Source organism: Arachis ipaensis, chromosome B02, assembly GCF_000816755.2.
Source record: "Arachis ipaensis cultivar K30076 chromosome B02, Araip1.1, whole genome shotgun sequence".
Lineage (NCBI taxonomy): Eukaryota > Viridiplantae > Streptophyta > Magnoliopsida > Fabales > Fabaceae > Arachis > Arachis ipaensis.
This window is the reverse complement of record NC_029786.2, coordinates 84,326,160-84,349,457: the sequence shown is the minus strand read 5'-3', so window position 1 is coordinate 84,349,457 and position 23,298 is coordinate 84,326,160. Positions and strand designations below refer to the sequence as shown.

Here is a 23,298-nt window from a genome sequence, read left to right as displayed (position 1 = left end):
GCACACACACACACACACACACACACACACACACACACACACACACACACACAAACTAAATACATAGTATGAAATCCTCAAAAAGTAGATTTTCGCTTCCAAGAATCATCCAGCACGCTCAGCAAAGTGCCTCGCGTCCTGCATCTAAAAAATAACAAATATGTATGGAATGAGAATCAGGAGTTCCTAGTATGGTAACAGTGCCCTAAGGCTCTGGAAAGCCAAAGGCAATCCTAAACTCCATAGTCCCAAATCAAGCATAAAATTCTCATTAAACCAGAAATAAGATAATTCTATCTAGGGGTTCTAATCTATCTCTTCATTTTCAGTTTCCTGCAAACCTCCCAATCACCAATATGGAACAACCCTCTGCGTCACCTCTGCCAGTATAAGGGATCTCTCAAAAGAAAATACATATAAGGCATACAAGTAATACACAATTAAGAATATAGATAAGGCATTTAAGTCACGTAGCATATAGATATAGATAAACAATTTGGCAAGCCAAAACACAAAGTGCATACTCAAACAAATAATACAAATACACATGATGCATGTCTGCCCTATGACCAATGAGCTTATTGATAAATCACAATTTTATGGTTTATCTTGTGTTGAATTGAGTGAATTTTATCAACTTTTTCTACATTTATTCATTGAATTAGCATGATTTTGTGGATTTCTCCTAAATTGTGCTTAAGAGTGAAAACATGCTTTTTAGGCCCTTAAAATGCTAAATTTAATTTACTTTAATTCTGTTCGATGCCTTGATATGTTTGTTGCATGATTTCAGGCTTACAAGGTAGGGATGGATTGAAGGAGTGAAGGAAAATCATGCAAAAGTGGAGAATTCATGAAGAAATGAAGTTTGGAACATTTCATGGTCATGCGTACACATGCCTTGCGCGTATACATGCTTTAGAAATTCGCTACATACCTCATGCGTACGCATGACTGAAGGCACGTGATTTCACTTAAGTGAATATGTGGGTCGCGATTTCAGGACTTCTCAAGCCCAATCCAACTTATTTTTGAAGTATTTGAAGCCAAATTTAAGAAGGATCAAGGGGGGAGCAATTAGGGTAGTTTAGGAACAAGTTTTAAGGTAATTTTCTAGAGAGAGAAGCTTCCTTTTCTCTCTAGAATTTAGGATTTTTAGTCCAAACTTTTCTTAGATTTAGGTTTTGATTCTTGTGTTGACTTGGTTTTCTCTACTTTTTACTATTCTAGCATCTCAATTCTCTTAGTTTTACTTGTTTATTTCTCTAGTTAGTTGCTTTTGTGTACATTAAACCTTGTTAATTTTAATTCCATTTATGCAATTTGCTGTTTTATGTTCCTTTGATGTTTGGTTTAGTTATTGTTATTATTTTCTTACAATCGGTAGCTTAGATTTATTATTCTTGCAATTTAATATGCTTTTCTTTTATGCCTTCTAAGTGTTTGATAAAATGCCTCTTTTAGTTATTGAGTAGTTTTTCATACTCTTGGCTTGGGATTGAGGACTTAGGTGATCTTAGTCATTGATGTCCAATGTTGATTGGTAATTTATGGTTGTTAGTTGATTTGATTTTCACTAACGCTAGTCTTTCATTAAGTAATTAGTGAGTTGGCTAGGATTTGTAGATTGAAATCAATTACGCATATTTGACTTATCCTCGATGTTAGGATTGACTAAATGGAATTAACTCTTTATAATTGCCATGTTTGTGGTCAATGATTAGGATAGGAACCCTTTACTTTCAACCCTTGTTAAGAATGCCATTTTAGCATTTATATTCCTTTAGTTGTTTGCTTTACTTTCTTATCTTTTAAATTCTTGTTTATTGCTATTTCACCCCCTGATTCTCGTAGCTAATGATATGCACACCTTACTGAAACTCCTTTGAGAGATGACCCGAGATCTAATAATCTCGGTTTTTATTGGTTTGTATTATGACAAACAAATTAAACTTTGATTCGGGTTAATTGTTGGTTTGGAACTATACTTGCAACGAAGTAACTCTTTATTTGGAGAAATTCTAAACCGACGTTTGGGCGCGCATCAAGTTTTTGGTATCGTTGCCACGGAGTTGCAATGTGTGTTTGCTATTGGTTATTGTTAATATGTTCATATTGTGAATAGGTTGCTCTTTGTTTGTTTGCTTGTTTGAGTTAGTAGTTAGGATTTTGTTCTCTTTGTTTCTTAATAGTTCTTGTTTTTGTTTTCCTTCACTATGAATTCTCACCATTTTAGTATTTTAGCTATGAGTTTGGTTCTAACTATATTGTAGGAAATGGAAGTTTCAATGAGGGTTTGCAACAAGGATTCGGAAATCAAATGTGGGAGGAGCTTCAATCATATAGACAATCTTCTTAGCAACAACCTCCTCCGGTTTCTTATTATTACAATCCGATCCATAATGCATACTAATCTAATGGATGTGGTGGACCTCCTTGTTGTTATCAACCACAACCACCATATGCATATGAACCCCCTCCTAACATAACCCTCAACCTCCATACTCACAAGTCCCATACCACCATACACCTCCATATGATCCCAACCCATATCCCCCATATCAACAACTATATGAGCCATATGAACCATACTTAGAGTCACCACCATTCCAACACTAATACTCCCAAGAACTACTACTTCCATATACACCACCTCAATACTCTCATCAATATGAACCCCCTTCCAACTATGAAACCTTTCTTCCAAACCATGAGCCCTTTTTTTCATAGGGATGTAATCGGTTCGGTTTGGTTCAGTTTTGGACCGAAAACCAACCGAACCAACCTGTTCGGTTCTGCAATGATACCAACCGTTCGGTTTGTTGCTTTATGGACAACCGAACCGAACCAACAACAGTTTGGTTCAGTCAGTTTTTTCGGTTTTTTAAACCTAATAATCATAATTTGAATTACCATAAAATGAAGTTTAAAATCGTCAATAAATTAGAATAACAAAAGTATATCACATCCAAATTCAATACAAATTCAACTTAATTAAACATAAAACAAAGACAATTAAACATAAAACAAAGACAATTAAACATAAAACAAATTCATTAGTTTCCATAGTGCTTGGAGCTGGATTTGTAGGAGTTGCACCCACATTAGTTGAATCAACCTTCTTCTTCTTTGATCTAGGATTAGGCGGGGGTTTGGTAAGCACGCCGCTGTCCGTTGAAGAACGTACCACGGACTCAACATTTTCACCTCCAACTTCAGGCGTCAGTTCATTGGGCTATTCATTGCTTGTTGGCTGCATATATATAAACATAACAAATTCATCAATTTTATTGAAAAACCAGCATTCAAACTCATCAACAGCACCAAAAGTATTGTTTCCAGCAACAAATTCAGCATTCAAACTTGTTCAAAAATATTGTTTTCAACATTTATGCAACAATAACAAATTGTGAAACATAATAACAAATTATGAAACAACATAACAAATTATGAAACAAGATAAAAAATTAAGCTGAGCAGCCGCTCATTAGTCAATTTCTTCCATTATTGGACAGAGTAGAGAATTTTTAATTATAATGCATGTAGATGCATAAAAGATAAATTTATGGCTAACCAAAATATCCCAAATCCATAACTTATAGAAAAAAGAGCACCAAAAATTAAATTATGAAGATACTTAGATAGAAAAAGGTATCCAGAGCCCTCAGGTTCATAGTTAATTACAATTCATTATTCATCTACAGCTATTGCAACAGTTTTCATTCATAGCCTTTAAGCACCATTGGAAGGGATACAATATATTTATCTATCTATCAATCTATCAATCTATGCACAGAAAGAGTAAGCAAGTAACTGAGAGAGAGAGAGGGGGAGAGAATTATGTAGCTCGAGTTATGAACAACACCATGTAGACATTCAATAGGGCTTTCTCCATCATCGGGCAAAAGTTTAAAACAATTGATTTGCTATCGGTTACACTATTTCATCTCAGAGTTAAAGCACAAATTTTCAGTTTTCAGTCATCTAGTTCAAAAAAGTTTCACATAAAAAATCACGGTAAAATGATAAAAAGTTTAAGCCACTAAGGTAAGTAAACGAAAATTCAAGTACCCTAAAAATCATAATAAGCAACATAAACCACCTCACATAGTCATTGAACTATGCAGCAGGCGACCACAAACAGAACCAAAGCAGCTTAGAATTGTATATTTATATGGATCAAATATTCATGTAGAACCAAAAATTTCTAAACACCAAGGTTAATTATATAATATTCAAAACTCATCCGACAAGATTAGCAAGTAGCAAGCCAAGACCACATAAAAATATCCACATAAATAAATAAATAAATAAATAAATAAATAAATAAATAAATGAATGAATGTATATTTTGGATTCAAATAGCTACACTTACATGATATATATCACAAATGTTCATCATGTGCAAATTAACCAACCACCATACTAGTACGCGGATTGTTGATTTTAACACTTCTTCACAACTCTGCGTAACTGACCAGCAAGTGCACTGGGTCGTCCAAGTAATACCTTACGTGAGTAAGGGTTAATCCCACAGAGATTGTCGGCTTGAAGAAAGCTATGGTCATCCTTGTAAATCTCAATCGGGCGGATTCAAATGGTTATAAGGTTTTAATAATTATAATATAAATAAAATAGAAAATAAAATAGAGATACTTATGTAATTCATTGGTGGAAATTTCAGATAGGCGTCTGGAGATGCTTTGTTGTTTCTGAACTTCTGCTTTCCTACTGCCTTCTTCCAACCATGCGTTACCTCCTTCCATGGCAAGCTGTATGATCCTCTCGGATGAAAACAAATCCATATGCGCTGTCACCGCACGGCTAATCATTTGTCGGTTCCCGCTAGCGTCAGAATAGGGCCATTGTCCTTTTGCACACTGTCACTGCGTCCAACATTTGCAAGTTTGAAGCTCGTCACAATCATCCCTTCCTAGATCCTACTCGGAATACCACAGACAAGGTTTAGACTTTCCGGATCTCAAGAATGCTGCCAATGGTTCTAGCCTATACCACGAAGATACTAATCTCACGGACTCGGTCCGTGTATTAGATATCCAAGAGAGTATACTCCAGCTGTCGTCCAATGACTACGTTGAACATCATGTAGATCGCTTTGTGGTTGTCAGGCACGTGATCTTGGCTAAGCGAGTAACGAAGATTGGGTGATTGTCACAGGTCACCCCTTCATTCTGACTTAACTGAATTAAGAACAAGAGTATATCTTGGAGAAGAAGTAGGCATGAATTGAAGGAAAAATAATAGTACTTGCATTAATTCATGAAGAACAGCAGAGCTCAACACCTTTAATGCAAGAGATAGATCCGTCTCTAAATGTCCAGAGATAGATCCGTCTCTAATACAATAGTAAAAAGTGCTATTTATACTAAACTAGTAACTTAGGTTTACAGAAAATGAATAACTAAGTGTAGATAGTGCAGAAATCTACTTTTGGAGCCCACTTGGTGTGTGCTTGGGCTAAACATTGAAGCTTTTTCGTGCTTAGGCTGTTCCTGGAGTTAAATGCCAGCTTTGGTGCCAGTTTGGGCATTTAACTCCAATTCTGGTGCTAGTTTGGGCATTTTGCGCCAAGATGTTTTAGGCTGACTTTGAACGCCAGTTTGGGCCATCAAATATCGGGCAAAGTATGGACTATTATAGTATTGCTGGAAAGCCCAGAATGTATACTTTCCAACGCAATTGAGAGCGCGCCAATTAAAATTCTGTAGCTCCAGAAAATCTATTTCGAGTGCAGGGAGGTCAGAATCCAACAACATCTGCAGTCCTTTTTTAGCCTCTGAATAAGATTTTTGCTCAGGTCCCTCAATTTCAGCCAAAAAATACCTGAAATCACAGAAAAACACACAAACTCATAGTAAAGTCCAGAAATGTAATTTTTGAATAAAAACTAATAAAATATAATAAAAAGTAACTAAAACATACTAAAAACTAGGTAAAAATAATGCCAAAAAGGGTATAAATTATCCGCTCATCACAACACCAAACTTAAATTGTTGCTTGTCCCCAAGAAACTAAAAACAAAGTAAGATAAAAAGAAGAGAATATATAATGAATTCCAAACTTATCAATGAACTTAGTTTCAATTAGATGAGCGGGACTTGTAACCTTTTTGCTTCTGAACAGTTTTGGCATCTCACTTTATCCTTTGAAGTTCAGAATAATTGGCATCTATAGGAACTCAGAATTCAGATAGTGTTATTGATTCTCTTAGTTCATTATGTTGATTCTTGAACACAACTACTTTATGAGTCTTGGCCGTGACCCTAAGCATTTTGTTTTCCAGTATTACCACCGGATACATAAATGCCACAGACATATAACTGGGTGAACCTTTTTCAGATTGTGACTCAGCTTTGCTAGAGTCCCCAGTTAGAGGTGTCCAGAGCTCTTAAGCACACTCTTTTTGCTTTGGACCACAACTTTAACCGCTCAGTCTCAAGCTTTTCACTTGACACCTTCACGCCACAAGCACATGGTTAGGGACAACTTGGTTTAGCCGCTTAGGCCAGGATTTTATTCCTTTGGACCTTCCTATCCATTAATGCTCAAAGCCTTGGATCCTTTTTACCCTTGCCTTTTGGTTTAAAGGGCTATTGGTTTTTTTTGCTTGCTTTTTCTTTTTCTTTCTTTTTCTTTCTTTTTCTTCTCTTTATTTTGCCAGTTTTTTTTCTTCTTTCTTTTTTTTTTTTTGCAAGCTTTTCACTGCCTTTTCTTGCTTCAAGAATCATTTTTATGATTTTTCAGATTATCAATAACATTTATCCTTTTTCATTATTCTTTCAAGAGCCAACAATTTTAACATTCATAAACAACAATATAAAAAATATGCACTGTTCAAGCATTCGTTCAGAAAATAAAAAGTGTTGCCACCACATCAAAATAATTAAGCTAACTTCAAGATAAAATTTGAAACCATGTACTTCTTGTTCTTTTGCAATTAAAAACATTTTTCATTTAAGAAAGGTGATGGATTCATAGGACATTCATAGCTTTAGGGCATAGACATTAGACACTAATGATCATGTAATAAAGATACAAACATAGATAAAACATAAAGCATAGGAAACGAAAAACAGAAAAATAAGAACAAGGAAATTAAAGAACGGGTCCACCTTAGTGACGGCGGCTAGTTCTTCCTCTTGAATATCTTATGGAGTGCTTGAGCTCCTCAATGTCTCTTTCTTGCCTTTGTTGTTCCTCCCTCATGGCTCTTTGGTCTTCTCTAATTTCATGGAGGAGGATAGAATGCTCTTGGTGCTCCATTCTTAGTTGTCCCATGTTGGAGCTTAATTCTCCTAAGGAGGTGTTGATTTGCTCCCAATAGTTTTGTGGAGGAAAATGCATCCCTTGAGGTATCTCATGGATTTCTAGATGAGGAACTTCTTCATGCTCTTGTTGAGGTCCATGAGTGGGCTCTCTTGTTTGCTCCATCCTTTTCTTAGTGATGGGCTTGTCCTCTTCAATGAGGATGCCTCCCTCTATGACAATTCCAGCTGAATTGCATAGGTGACAAATGAGATGAGGGAAGGCTAACCTTGCCAAAGTGGAAGACTTGTCCGCCACCTTGTAGAGTTCTAGGGATATGATCTCATGAACTTCTACTTCCTCTTCATTCATGATACTATGGATCATGATAGCCTGGTCTACAGTAACTTCAAACCGGTTGCTAGTAGGAATGATAGAGCGTTGGATGAACTCCAACCATCCCCTAGCCACGGGTTTGAGGTCAAGCCTTCTTAGTTGAACCGGCTTGCCTCTTGAATCTCTCTTCCATTGAGCACCTTCCACACAAATGTCCCTAAGGACTTGGTCCAACCTTTGATCAAAGTTTACCCTTCTAGTGAAAGGGTGAGGATCTCCTTGCATCATTGACAAGTTGAATGCCAACCTCACATTTTCCGGACTGAAATCCAAGTATTTCCCCCGAACCATTGTGAGCCAATTCTTTGGGTTTGGGTTCACACTTTGGTCATGGTTCTTAGTGATCCATGCATTGGCATAGAACTCTTGAACTATTAAGATCCCGACTTGTTGAATGGGGTTGGTGAGGATTTCCCAACCTCTTCTTCGAACTTCATGTCAGATCTCTGGATATTCACTCTTTTTGAGCTTGAAGGGGACCTCGGGGATCACCTTTTTCTTGGCCACAACTTCATAGAAGTGGTCTTGATGGACCTTTGAGATGAATCTCTCCATCTTCCATGACTCGGAGGTGGAAGCAATTGTCTTCCCTTTCCTCTTTCTAGAGGTTTCTCCGGCCTTAGGTGCCATTAGTGGTTATGGAAAAACAAAAAGCTTTAGCTTTTCCCACACCAAACTTAGAAGGTTTGCTCGTCTTCGAGCAAAAGAAGAAAGAAAGGAGTAGAAGAAAAATGAATGGAGGAGATAGAGGTGAGGAGAGGGTTTGGCCAAGGGGGTAGTAATGTGTATGTTGTGTGGAGATGAAGGTGGTAATGGTTTGAATTTGAATGGTGAGGTAGGTGGGGTTTATGATGGATGGATGTGAGTGGTGAAGAGGATATGGGGAAGAGGGTAGGATTTGATAGGTGAATAGTGTTTGGGAAAGAGGTATTGAGGTGATTGGTCAAGGGTATTTAGGGAAGAGTGTTATGGAAAGGTGTAAAGAGGAGAGAAGAAGAGGTGGAATAGGTGGGGATCCTATGGGTCCACAGATCCTAAGGTGTCAAGAAATTCTGCTTCCTGCACCATTCTGGCATTTAAACGTCCACTGTGTGCCAATCCTGGCGTTTAACGCCAGCTCTGCTACCTTTCCTGGCGTTAAACGCCAGTCTGCTGCCCATTTCTGGCGTTAAATGCCAGCCAGATGCCCATTTCTGGCGTTTAACGCCAGCTAGATGCCCATTTCTGGCATTTAACGCCTAGAATGATGCCAGGCTGGGTGTTAAACGCCCATTCTGCTATCCTTACTGGCGTTTAAACGCCAGTAAGCTTGTCCTCCAGAGTGTGCTATTTTTATGCTGTTTTTAATTCTATTTTTTTCATTTGTTTTTGTGACTTCACATGATCATCAACCTACAGAAAATATAAAATAGCAATGGAAAAATAAATAAATATAATTAAATAACATTGGGTTGCCTCCCAATAAACGCTTCTTTAATGTCAATAGCTTGACAATGAGCTCTTAGAGAGCTTCACAGAGACTCAGAGCTTAATGGTGGCCTCTCAACACCAAACTTAGAAGTTGAATGTGGGGGCTCTGTTTGACTCTGTATTGAGAGAAGTTTTTCATGCTTCATCTCCATGGTTACAGAAGAAGATCATTGAGCCTTAAACACAAGGTAGTCCTCATTCAATTGAAGGACTAGCTCTCCTTTGTCCACATCAATCACAGCTCTTGCTGTGACTAGGAAGGGTCTCTCTAGGATGATGGATTCATCCTCATCCTTCCCAGTGTCTAGGATTATGAAATCAGTAGGGATGTACAGGCCTTCAACCTTCACCAAGGCATCCTCTACAAGTCCATAAGCCTGTTTCCTTGAATTATCTGCCATCTCTAGTGAGATTCTTGCAGCTTGCACCTCAAAGATCCCTAGTTTCTCCATTACAGAGAGGGGCATGAGGTTTATCCCTGACTCCAGGTCACACAGAGCCTTCTCAAAGGTCATAGTGTCTATGGTACAAGGTATTAAGAACTTTCCAGGATCCTATTTCTTCTGAGGTAATTTTAGTTGAACCAGATCATTCAATTCATTGATGAGCAATGAGGGTTCATCCTCCCAAGTCTCATTACCAAATAACTTGGCATTCAGCTTCATGATTGCTCCCAGATATTGAGCAACTTGCTCTTCAGCAATATCTTCATCCTCTTCAGAGGAAGAATACTCATCAGAGCTCATGAATGGCAACAGTAAGTTCAGTGGAATCTCTATGGTCTCTACATGAGTCTCAGATTCCTTTGGTTCCTCATTAGGGAACTCCTTAGAGGCCAGTGAACGTCCATTGAGGTCTTCCTCACTGGAAATCACTGCCTTTCCCTCCTCTACAGGTTCGGCCATGTTGGACGTGTAGAGGGCCTTGCACTCTCTCTTTGGATTCTCTTCTGTATTGCTTGGGAGAGTACTAGGAGGGAGTTCAGTAACTTTCTTACTCAGCTGACCCACTTGTGCCTCCAAATTTCTAATGGAGGACCTTGCTTCAGTCATGAAACTGAGAGTAGTCTTAGATAGATCAGAGACTACAGTTGCTAAGTCAGAGTGGCTTTGCTTAAAATTCTCTGTCTGTTGTTGAGAAGATGATGGAAAAGGTTTGCTATTTCCAAACCTATTTCTTCCACCATTATTATTACTAAATCCTTAATTAGGCTTCTGTTGATCCTTCCATGAGAAATTTGGATGATTTCTCCATGAAGGATTATAGGTGTTTTCATAGGATTCTCCCATGTAATTCACCTCTGCCATTGCAGGATTCTCAGGGTCATAGGCTTCTTCTTCAGAGGAAGCCTCCTTAGTACTGCCTGATGCAGCTTGCATTCCAGACAGACTCTGAGAAATCATATTGACTTGCTGAGTCAATATTTTATTCTGAGCCAATATTGCATTCAGAGTATCAATCTCAAGAACTCCTTTCTTCTGAGTTGTCCCATTATTCACAGGATTCCTTTCAGAAGTGTACATGAACTGGTTATTTTCAACCATTTCAATGAGTTCCTAGGCTTCTGCAGGCATCTTCTTCAGATGAAGAGATACTCTAGCAGAGTGGTCCAATGACATCTTGGACACTTCAGACAGACCATCATAGAATATACATATGATGCTCCATTCTGAAAATATGTCAGAAGGACACCTTTTGATCAATTGCTTGTATCTTTCCAGCTTCATAGAGGGATTCACCTTCATTCTGTCTGAAGGTTTGGACTTCCACTCTAAGCTTGCTCAACTTTTGAGGTGGAAACAATTTGGCCAAGAAAGCATTGACCAACTTTTTCCAAGAGTTCAGGCTATCTTTAGGTTGTGAGTCCAACCATGTCCTAGCTCTGTCTCTTACAGCAAAGGGGAAAAGCATGAGTCTGTAGACCTCAGGATTAACCCCATTGGTCTTAACAGTGTCACAAATTTGTAAGAATTCAGCTAAGAATTGATGAGGATCTTCCAATGGAAGTCCATGAAACTTGCAATTCTGTTGCATCAGAGAAACTAATTGAGGCTTAAGCTCAAAGTTGTTTGCTCCAATTGCAGGAATTAAGATGCTCCTTCCACAGAAGTCAGAAGAGGGTGCAATAAAGTCACCAAGCATCTTCCTTGCATCTCCACCATTGTTGTTGGGTTTGACCATCTCTTCTTCTTTTTCGAAAAATTCTGTCAGATCCTCTCCAGAGTGTTGTGTCTTAGCTTCTCTTAGCTTCCTCTTTAGAGTCCTTTCAGGTTCCGGATCAGTTTCAACAAGAATGTTCTTATCCTTACTCCTGCTCATATGAAAAAGAAGAGAACAGAAAAGAATAGAAGAGTAGAATGAAGAAGAGAGAAGATGAAGAATTCAAACACAGAGAGGGAGAGCGGGTTCGAATTATAAGAAGAAGAGAAGTGTTAGTAAATAAATAAATAAATAGAAAGAGATGAGAGAGAGAGAGAATTCGAATTTAATTAAATAGAAAAGAAAAATATTTTTGTTTTTATTTTAATTATTAGTTAGAATTCGAAAACTATAAAAAGGAATAAAATTAAAATTAAAATTTAAAATAATTAGTTAATTGAAAGAAAATTTGAAAAAGTGATAAGGGATTTTCGAAAATTAGAGAGAGAAAAGTAGTTAGGTGGTTTTGAAAAAGATAAGAAATAATATACTTTTAAAATTAAACAAAAAAATCAAGTAGTTAATTGAAAAAGATTTGAAAATCAATTTTGAAAAGATAAGAAGTTAGAAAAGATTTTGAAATTGATTTTGAAAAAGATATGATTGAAATTTATTTTGAAAAAGATTTGAAAAGGAAATTATAAAGATTTGATTTTGAAAATCAAAGTTGATTACTTGACTAACAAGAAACTAAAAGATATGATTCTAGATTTTAAAGATTGAACCTTTCTTAATAGGCAAGTAACAACTTGAAATTTTATTTACTCTAAACATTAATTGTTAGCATTAATTTCAAAAACATGAAATAAAATTAAGAAAAAGATTTTGAAAATCAAATTTTCAAAGTTTTCGAAACTATGAAGAAAAAATGAAAAAGATTTGATTTTTGAAAAAGATTTGAAAAAGATAGAATTTTTAAATTGAAATTTTGACTTGACTAATAAGAAACAACTAAATTTTTTTTTAAAAGTTTTGACTAGATCAACATAAAATTTTGAAATTTATTGGTAAAATAAGGGAAATATATTATTTTTTTATTTTTAAATTTTTAATGAGGAGAGAGAAAAAATACCAAAATGACACAAAACATAAAAGTTTAAGATCAAAACAACAAATGCATGCAAGAACACTTTTAATGTCAAGATGAACACCAAGAACACTTTGAAGATCATGATGAACATCAAGAACATATTTTTGAAAATTTTTAAGAAAATAAAGACATGCAAGACACCAAACTTAAAAATTTTTAATGTATAGACACTAAGAATTCAAAAATGCATATGAAAAATAAGAAAAGACACAAAACAAGAAAATTTAAAGATCAAACAAAGAAATTCATTAAGAACAACTTGAAGATCAATGAAGAACACATGAATGAATTTTCAAAAGTTTTAAAGAAAAAGCAAAGCATGCAATTGACACCAAACTTAAAATTTGACACAAGACTCGAACAAGAAACACAAGATATTTTTGGTTTTTATGATTTTATTAATTTTTTTGTAAATTTTTCGAAAATTATTTTGAAAAAGGAGAATAAAGAAATTCAAAATTTTTAATAAGAATTCCAGGAAAATCATACAATGTTAGTCTAAAGCTTCGGTCCAAAAATTTAGACATGGCTTAATAGCCAGCCAAGCTTTATGTGAAAGCTTCGGTCCAAAAGATTAGACATGGTCAAATAGCCAGCCAAGCTTCAGCAGAGTATTACATACAACAGCCAAATTAATGGGAATCAAAAGGCTCCTGCAATGATAAGTGAAAACCTCGGTCCAAAAGATTAGACATGGCTTGACAGCCAGCCGGGTTTCAACAGATCATGATGAAACTCTAGAAATCATTCTTAAAAATTCTGAAGAACAAAATAAAATATATATTATTTTTTTGAATTTTTTCGAAAATAAAAATAAAATAAAATTACATAATCTGAGCAACAAGATGAACCGTCAGTTGTCCAAACTCGAACAATCCCCGGCAACGGTGCCAAAAACTTGGTATGCGAATTGTTAATCTCAACACTTCTTCACAACTCTGCGTAACTGACCAGCAAGTGCACTGGGTCATCCAAGTAATACCTTACGTGAGTAAGGGTCGATCCCACGGAGATTGTCGGCTTGAAGCAAGCTGTGGTCATCCTTGTAAATCTCAGTCAGGCGGATTCAAATGGTTATAAGGTTTTAATAATTAAAATATAAATAAAACAGAAAATAAAATAGAGATACTTATGTAATTCATTGGTGGGAATTTCAGATAAGCGTCTGGAGATGCTTTGTTGCTGCTGAACTTCTACTTTCCAACTGCCTTCTTCCAACCATGCGTTACCTCCTTCCATGGTAAGCTGTATGATCCTCTCGAATGAAAACAAATCCATATGCGCTGTCATCGCACGGCTAATCATCTGTCGGTTCCCGCTAGCGTCGGAATAGGACCATTGTCATTTTGCACACTGTCACTACGCCCAACATTCGCAAGTTTGAAGCTCGTCACAGTTATCCCTTTCCAGATCCTACTCGGAATACCACAGACAAGGTTTAGACTTTCCGGATCTCAAGAATGCTGCCAATGGTTCTAGCCTATACCACGAAGATACTAATCTCACGGACTCGGTCCGTGTATTAGATATCCAAGAGAGTATACTCCAGCTGTCGTCCAATGACTACGTTGAACATCATGTAGATCACTTTGTGGTTGTCAGGCACGCGATCTTGGCTAAGCGAGTAACGAAGATTGGGTGATTGTCACGGGTCACCCCTTCATTCTGACTTAACTGAATTAAGAACAAGAGTATATCTTGGAGAAGAAGTAGGCATGAATTGAAGGAAAAATAATAGTACTTGCATTAATTCATGAAGAACAGCAGAGCTCCACACCTTAATCTATGGGGTGTAGAAAATCCACCGTTGAAAATACATAAGTGAAAGAGGTCTAGGCATGGCTGTGAGGCTAGCCTCCAATGTCTAAGGACTAAACGTCCAGAGATAGATCCGTCTCTAATACAACAGTAAAAAGTGCTATTTATACTAAACTAGTAACTTAGGTTTACAAAAAATGAGTAACTAAGTGCATATAGTGCAGAAATCTACTTTCGGGGCCCACTTGGTGTGTGCTTGGGCTGAGCATTGAAGCTTTTTCGTGCTTAGGCTGTTCCTGGAGTTAAACGCCAGCTTTGGTGCCAGTTTGGGCGTTTTACGCCAAGATGTTTTAGGCTGACTTTGAACGCCAGTTTGGGCCTTCAAATCTCGAGCAAAGTCTGAACTATAATATAATGCTGGAAAGCCCAGAATGTCTTCTTTCCAACGCAATTGAGAGCGCGGCAATTGGGATTTTGTAGGTCCAGAAAACCCACTTCAAGTGCAGGGAGGTCAGAATCCAACAGCATCTGCAGTCCTTTTTCAACCTCTGAATCAGATTTTTGCTCAGGTCCCTCAATTTCAGCCAGAAAATATCTGAAATCACAGAAAAACACACAAACTCATAGTAAAGTCCAGAAATGTGATTTTTGAATAAAAACTAATAAAAATATAATAAAAAGTAACTAAAACATACTAAAAACTATATAAAAACAATGCCAAAAGGGTATAAATTATCCGCTCATCACATACCATAATCTTTAAATAAAATTTTCCTGCTTAATTTATTAAATTAAAATTGCTGAAACATACAAATATCTCAAGCTCCAAATAGATTACGATACGATCTGCTGAAACGAGAGTTTCTAGTTTCTAACAGTAATTTTTGCTTCTATCAATATCATAAAAAAAATTCCTTAAATTAAATTCTAACCTCCAAAGAAGACATTGTTCAGTTGCTTTTTGCAGGAGAGGGCTCGGCGACCAGAGTGCTGCTCGGCGACTGGAGTGCTGCTCCGCTTAGGGTTTGTTGCAACGGCTTAGGGTTTGTTGTGACGGCTTATGACTGGATGACGGCGTGGACTCAGGACTGCACGAGGGTGCAAACTGGATGATGCTTCTGGCTACACGATGGTGTTGCTTTTTGCTACGCCTGTGAGTCTGCGACGGAGATGAATGGATGACTTGCGACGGCTTCGAGCAACGATGGAGGACTTCCTTGGTGGTGGATGACGCTCTCTGGCTCTCTCAAGCTCTCATTCTCTCAGGCATGGCCACATGGAGGAGGAAGAATGGAAGATGGAAGTGAGCTGTGGGTGTCTGTGTGAAGACTGAGGCTGCGTGAGTGAAAGGAAAAGAGAGTGAGGGTATTCAGATTTACTGATTTAGGGTTTTATTCCTAGGTTAAACTAAGGGTAAACCAGTAAAAAGAATCATTATGAAACATCTTCTTCAGTTCGGTTCGGTTCGGTTTCTGCTAAGCCAAACAAAAACCAAACCGAACCGATCGATTTAATTAAAAAAAATCAGTTTTTTTCGGTTTTTCATTCAATTGTTGTAATTTTCAGTTAGGTTTTGTGGTATTTTTTGGTCCTGTTCGGTAACTTACACCCCTAGTTGACGAATGTGGAGACTCAACTGAGGAGAGTAGTGAGAAAGAGAACTTGGAGCTTCAAGGAGAAGAAAAGAAATTGAAGCAAGAATGTCAATAAAAGAAGAAAGTTGAGATAATTGAATCGGAAGAAATGGTTAGAGAATTAAAGAAAATTGATGAGGAAGTGGATTCCATCATTAATGATTTTTTATCCACACTAACCAATCTCCTCGATGATCTTGTTGAGCCTTCTGCTGTTGAACTCGAAATGGGTGTTGATGTAGATTTTACGCAACTTCCGAGGTATGACTTGAGTGAAGGGAAAAAGCTAGAAGAAGTTGGTAAGGAAGTAATTGAATGTGAGGAACCATGTCGAGAAGCAGAAATGGAGAACGCTCACCAAGAGGTGGAGGTAATCAAAGAAGAGCACAAGGGAGTGAAACTTGCAAGACCATTGGAAACATCTCTTCCTAAGTCACCGTCATCCATTACATCATTCAAGTGGATAAATTTCATATCCTTTAGTTTTCTTATTCCACTTGAATATGGGTTGTTTGAGACGGATGATCAACTTAGCGCTCTTTGTGCAATCAAAAGTAAAAGAGAGATGATTAGTGGTTAGCATTATAAATCAAGGGCCATTAAGATTAAATCTTCGAGGCTTAAGTGCAATGGTTGGTATAGTGCTCACTTGATTGGGTCTAGAGGGAGAGTTTGATGCCTAAATAAGAATTCGGATTACTTACCACCCGAATGGAATCATGATGATCACTCAGAAGACAGGTGTAGGAACAAGATTTGGGATCCCAACATACATGAAGATCAATTTTGGGAGTTCCTAGCTTGTTTGGAACTTCATCAAAGCTTGGTGCAATAAACTTGGAACTTTGGAGCATATTGGAAGTCCAAGCATTGGTGGAAGTTCAAGGATAAGTTCAAACATAAGCTGCTATGACAAGGAGCCCATCAAAATATCTAACTTAAGGACTATAACTAAAAGTGCTCGGTGGGAGACACCCCACCATGGTATGATCTTCCAATTTCATCTCTTGTATTTAGTTTGATTTGTTCATTTTTTGTTGTCTTCTGTAAATATATTCATATAGGGTGTAAATAGTTCAGCTCTAGGTCATTTTTGTTGAAGTATTTTGATTTAGAAGCCTTAGTATGCTCGCGAATGCAACTTGATTCTCGCGTACGCAACTCTGTTTTTGTGCCAAAGTTGCGTACGCATCTTTGTCTCACGTGCACGACCCGAGGAGGCAGTTAGTTTTACTCGCGTTGCGCATCCAGGTTTCGCGTACGCATATATATAAGTACCATTTACGCGTACACATGCCCAATGGGTACGCGCATCCCTAATTCTTGCCAAAGTCGCGTACGCACCACATCCTAATTGGCAAGGTCATGCATACGCATAAATGATGCGTATGCATGAATTCAAACTTTCACCCCACTTATGCAAAAGCCCTAATCGCATTCGCATAAGCCTTCTTCTCTAATGTTTCTTTCCTCATCTCCAACATCTCCCTCCCAAACCTCCATTACCACCACCAACCTTCAGTTTCCATCCACTCTAGTCACTGCTGGCAACTTCAATAGACGCTGCCACAGCTCTATCCTTCTTCCCCTTCTCCCGTTCTCTCCTCTTCTTGCCTCCATTTTCTACCTCCCTTGTTTTATTTCTCCTCCCCCTCTGCCACCGTAGCCACTGCAACCCACTACCACTGGTGATCCCAGTGCCACCGACAAATCCCTCTCTTCCTTTCATCTTCCATTTCATTTCCCTTTCCTCTATTTCTTCTTTTCTTTCCCCTGTCCGTGACAGCACTCGCAGGGCACTGCCCTTGTGTTCCTTCTCCTTCCGTCACTGTCGCCGGCGACACCACCAGTGTCTACTCACACTGCCATAGCTACAACTTGTAATCCCTTTCCATTTTCTTCTTTGCTTCATTCTGAATTTTAGGTTTTCCCATTTTCCTTTTTCAATTCTGTTAGTTAAAATTGTTAGTTTAATTAGTTAGTTTTGTTAGATTAGCATTAGTTAGATTGTATATTTTAGTGGATTTTAGGTGGTTAGGTAGGTTTGAACGTAGTTTATAGAGATTTTAGGTCTAGTTATTTTGTTGCTATGAATTGTGTTTGGTTTGAAATTGTCTTGAATTTGCTTGATTGAGTGATGGTTCAATGTTCTTGTTATATGCTGCACTCTATTGCTTTACTTAATTATATTTGTTTGTTTGGATTCACATAACTTAATTGCTGAATTATTGTTGAATTCAAATAGATAAATGTTAATTGAGTGAATTACTTCAATTTTTAACTAAATTGCTGCTAGAAATTTTTGGCATTTGCTGAATTCAGTTGATACTTTTTTGATTCAGTGAATTATTGAACCATGTGGTTGCTTGTTGTTCTTGCTGACATTATGCTGCCTAAGTTATTTGATTTTTTGACTTATGCATTCTCGATAATTGATGTTGATTGGGCTGAAATTTCTAATAAACTTGTTAGGCATTATTGCCAACAATGTTATCACACTATACATATGGCTCCATTAAGCAATTGTCTAGTTGCATGAAGTCCTAATTATTGCTGTTATGCTACTTAAGTTTTTGTTTGAAGCTGTGTTGTATGAACCGGTGATATAAGGTTCTTATTGATGGTTTTCTGTGTCCATAAGACCTTGTGCACCAATTGGTTCTTGAATTACCTCAATGACTTCATGTAAAAGTTTTTGGCTAAAGATTTTACTTCAATGATTGTTTTAAATTCATTTCACATAGGTACATTGAAGCAAATGATTTTAAGTTCCAAATAGCCAAAGCTTGTGAATTTTGCTTATTTGAGGTTCCTTTTGACTATGCTTGCAAGATTGGTGCATGTTGACCTATGTAACCACTAAATTCACTATGTTCAACCATAACCGATTTTGTGTTACATTAGGAATAAATCTTACTCTTTGTTCACCAATCTCGCAAAGTTTAGTCGTTAAATGCATTGATGAATGAATATGCCTCATTTTTTCGACTTTTTTCTTGTTTCATCATCAATTGCTCAAGCTTATGCTTTAATGACTTGTGAACTTTTTCTTTGATTAAATATGTGCATTACACATATATCAATTAATCATTTTTCAGTATATGGATTTACTTGTGAAGTGAATTGATGTGGAATTTTACAATCCATAACTTACCAGCAAGTGCACCGGATCATACCAAATAATAACTCAGGTGGGTGAGTGTCGATCCCATGAGGATTAATGGATTGAGCAGCAATAATTGAAAGATTAGTCTAGTCAGACAAACCAAATTGAGTGTTTTGTATTCCAAGTATCATAAGGCAATGAATCAGAGAATTCAAGAAAGCAAGTAATGAATGGTTGGTAAAAATAGCATGAGAAAACAGTTAAGGCTTTGGAGATGTTAAATTTCTGGATTAATAGTTCTTATCACTCACTTTAATCATGTAAAAGTTCAATTCATGGCAAACTCTAAATGATTAAACCCTAATTCTTTAGCAATTTAATCTCTTCTAATCAAACCAACTGCCAATTCTTTGGTCACTTAACTTAAATTAGAAGTTTAAGTCTAATCCTAGTTTATGAGCCACACAAACCCTAAGTACCCAAAGATAAGATGATTATATGTCACGTATCATGTTAAGTCCAGGTAATCAGAGAAATATGCGGAATTCATTTCAAGTTGTTATTCAAGTGATATAACTTTTCCAAAATTCAACAAGAATTTAGTTAGAAAAAGAGTTATCTTCCAATATACTCTAATTCTTAGGATGAAGAGCGAAAACAATCATTAAAAATAAACCAGTGCATTAATTAAGAGAAGAATGACAATAGTATTAATCCATTAAAATAACAGAGATCCTAACCTTAACAATAGAGGTTTAGTTGCTCATGGTGTGAAGAAAACCCTAGCAAAAAAAGTGTGAAAGCGCGAAAAAGAGAGAAGAAGAAGAAGAAACAACCCTAGGCCAAGATATCTTCTTCTTTTATATGTAATCCTAATTGATACAAAATTTAAATTCAAAAACCAAAAAAAATATATTTTCTTAATTCAAAATTGATTTAAAAATCAAATTAGAGAAAGAGATTTGGTGCTGAATCACGTGGGGACCATTCTGGTTTGCATTACTGGCGCCAAACACCGGGTTGGTGGCGTTTGACGTCACCTGGGCAGCAACATTACACGTTTTATGAGGTCCCTGGTGCCAAACACCGGGTTGTGGCATTTGGTCGGCGTTTTGTGCCACCATGGCAGAGGGGAAGGGGAGCTTTCTGTGTCCCGGCGCCAAACGCTGGTGAGGTGGCGTTTGGCGCCACCCTGGCAACTTTGAATTTGAAGCTTTTCCTCTCTCTGATCTCTATCAAACTCGCCCGAATGCTACCTATGATTAATCAAATTGCAAAACAACTCAAAGTAGCATTCATGGTGGCTTAAAACACCTAAATCTTTAAACTAATCCAACAAATCACATGCAATTCACTGAGAATGGATGAGAATGATGCTCACGCATCACAACACCAAACTTGAATTGTTGCTTATCCTCAAGCAACTGAAACCAATATGAACCTGAGATGCGGGTTTGCATGAGAGCTGAGTTTTCAATTTACTTTCTGTCTATATTCTGAGTGTGGTTAACAACTGATAAGTGGATTTTTGATCCGCTTTTTCATAGCATTTTCATAGTGTTTTTAGTAGATTTTCTTAAGTTTTATTTAGTTTTAGTATGTTTTAGTGCAAAATTCATCTTTTGGATGCTACTTTGAATTTTTGTATTTTTCCTATGATTTTAGGTGATTTTTAGGCAAAAATGGCAGAATTAGCAAAGTCTTGTTCAGAGAGGAAGAAAGGATAGCAGATGTTGTTAGATCCTGACCTCCGTGCACTCCAACGAGCATATCTTGAGTTACAGAGGTCTAATTGATGCGCTCTCAATGGTGTTGGAAAGCTAACTTCAAGGGCTTTCTAGCAAGATATGATAGTCTATACTTCTCATCCAGATCACTACCTATAACTGGCGTTGAACACCCATATCTGGAGTTCAACGCCAAAGAAGGATCAAAGCTAGCGTTGAATGCCCAAGACTGGCGTTCAACGCCACCAAGAGACTAAGGGAGCATGATTTCATCCCCTAACTGGTGTTCAACGCCCATTCTCCAAGTTGAACGCCAGGCTTGGACGAGCACAAGAACATAGTGGGCCTAAAGTGGATTTTCGCACTCTTTAGCTTAGTTTCGTTTATCCTTGTATATTTTAATTTTAAATTAATATCTTTTAGGGTTATCTCCTATTTAAAGAGGAGATCACTTAGGTTTAGGAGAATCTGGAACCTGTATCATACTTTTCATATCTAAGTTTTCTCTATACATTATGGGCAACTAAACCTCCTAGGTTAAGGTTAGGAGCTCTGCTGATTCCTATGGATTAATAATATTACTGTTTCTATTCCAATATATGTTTGATTTTATTCTATGATGTATTGTCGTTCTTCATCCAAATGAGATTGGGTATGTCCCTTTCTCTACATGAGTTCTTTACGAGTCTTGACCCGGATAGTACTGAGCTAAAACTTGAGAATACATCACCTGAACCAATAATTCACTTGGGCCAATCGAGGATAAGTGACATATAATCCGGTTAGTTATGGGTGATGAGGTTCTTGTGGCGTTAAGGCTAGAATCATAGAGCATCATTCTCCGATCCGGAAGATTTGACCTTGTCTGTGGCATTTTTTAGTAGGATCATAAAGGAGAATGAATTGCGTGGGCTTCATCCTCGGCCATAATGAACGACCATGAGTTAACTTGATGAGAGGAAATGAGTTAATCTCTGATAGCTTTGCTATAGTTTAGGGGAGATTAACTAGATGAGAGGATATGAGTTAATCACTTATAGCTTTGCCATAGAATGACTCATTCATTGTTGAAGTAGCTAGTAAGACGTATTGATCCAGAAAGATAAAGCATCTCCAAAGCCTTAACTAATTTCTTATTATTGTTTTCACGTTAATTCTTTACTGCTTTCTTTTATGCGCATTCAACAACAATAACCATCCTTCTATTTTCCTGACTAAGATATGCAGGATAACCACAGCTTGCTCAATCCAACAATCCTTGTGGGATCGACCCTCACTCACCTGAGGTATTACTTGGATGACCCGGTGCACTTGCCGGTGAAGTTGTGCGAGTTCAATTTCGTGCGCCAACAACATTGTGATCATAAATAGTATCGGCATCTCACTATTCTTTGAAACTTAAGGAGTGCTGATGTCATTTAGAACCAGAATCCGGATAATATTATGAATTATCTTGCTTTTTAACTTCAGATTAATTCTTGAACACAATATTTTCTTGTCTTTTCTTTGGTGCTTTGAACCTTGAGCCTAGTCATGACTCTAAATATTTTGTCTGAAGCTTTACTTGACACAGAAACACCACAAGCACTTAACTGGGGAATTCTTTGAGTTCTGATCTTTTCTATTGAACTTTTCTAGTCAGTGGTGCTCAGAGCCTTTGGCATACTCTTTATTGCACTTGGCTTTGACTCTAAGTGCTTTGTCTCAAGAGTTCCTTGACACAGTCACACCATAAGCATATAGCTATAAAAACAACTCTTTGAGCTTTTGATCATTCTTAACCTTCTTAGCCATTGATGCTCAGAGCCTTGGGCCTTTCCTTTTATTTTTTTTTCTTTTACTGTTTCTTTTGCTTCAAGGATTAATTTCTTGTTTAAATTAGATGATTCATAATACTTCTCTAAATTCCTATCCCTCATGTCTCAACATCTTTTAATCCAAATTCAAATATGCACTGTTCTTATCATGTATTAAAAGTCACAGATAAACACCACCACATCTAAATAAATGAGACGACACTTGAATATAAACTCAATTTCTCATGCGTTAAACTACTTCTTTTCTTTTTTTTTTCTTTTTAGATTCAAGCTCAGTGAGCAGTACATGAGGCATCTTTTAAAAGATAGAAATAAAAACAACTAAACAAACAAACTAAAGCTAGAAGACTAAAAATACTGACAATCATACAAAGGATAGAAAATAAGCAACAAAAAATAGGAACATAACATAATAATAGGGGAAGGAAAATAGGAATTGAGAAAGGAATGGAACCACCTCAGTCATAATGGTAGGTGTCTCTCTCCTCAAGCTGTGCTCCATATGGTCCTCTCAATCGTCCTATGTACTATCTTATCTGAAGAAGCTCATGGCGCTGAGTCTCTTGCTAAGTCACAATCTGATGGAGAAGGATGCCGTGACTATCCTGGTTCTTCCTCGTCCGCTCTTAAGAGGATGTTAGCTGCTGCCAGTACTCCTGAGGTAGGAAGTATTGTCCCTGAGGTATGGGATGCTGGTCCTACTGAGCCTCATCCTCGGCCTAATCTCCCCTCTGAACTCTTTAATATTCCCTCACATACTTCATAGTCTTCTTGGAGATTGGCTTCAAAACCGGAATGGGAAAATCATTTTCAACTTTCACTTTAGCAGCGTCAC

The 23,298-nt window shown here is 37.2% G+C and overlaps 1 protein-coding gene across 1 annotated transcript in view; it reads left to right on the top strand.

The window, feature by feature from the left end:
• Positions 15,923-23,298, top strand: part of LOC110269264 — a 15,844-nt gene continuing 8,468 nt past the window's right edge. Inside the window, exon 1 of the mRNA XM_021116969.1 lies at positions 15,923-16,074. Coding sequence (XP_020972628.1) covers positions 15,923-16,074 — 152 coding nt within the window. The remainder of the gene's footprint in view (positions 16,075-23,298) is intronic.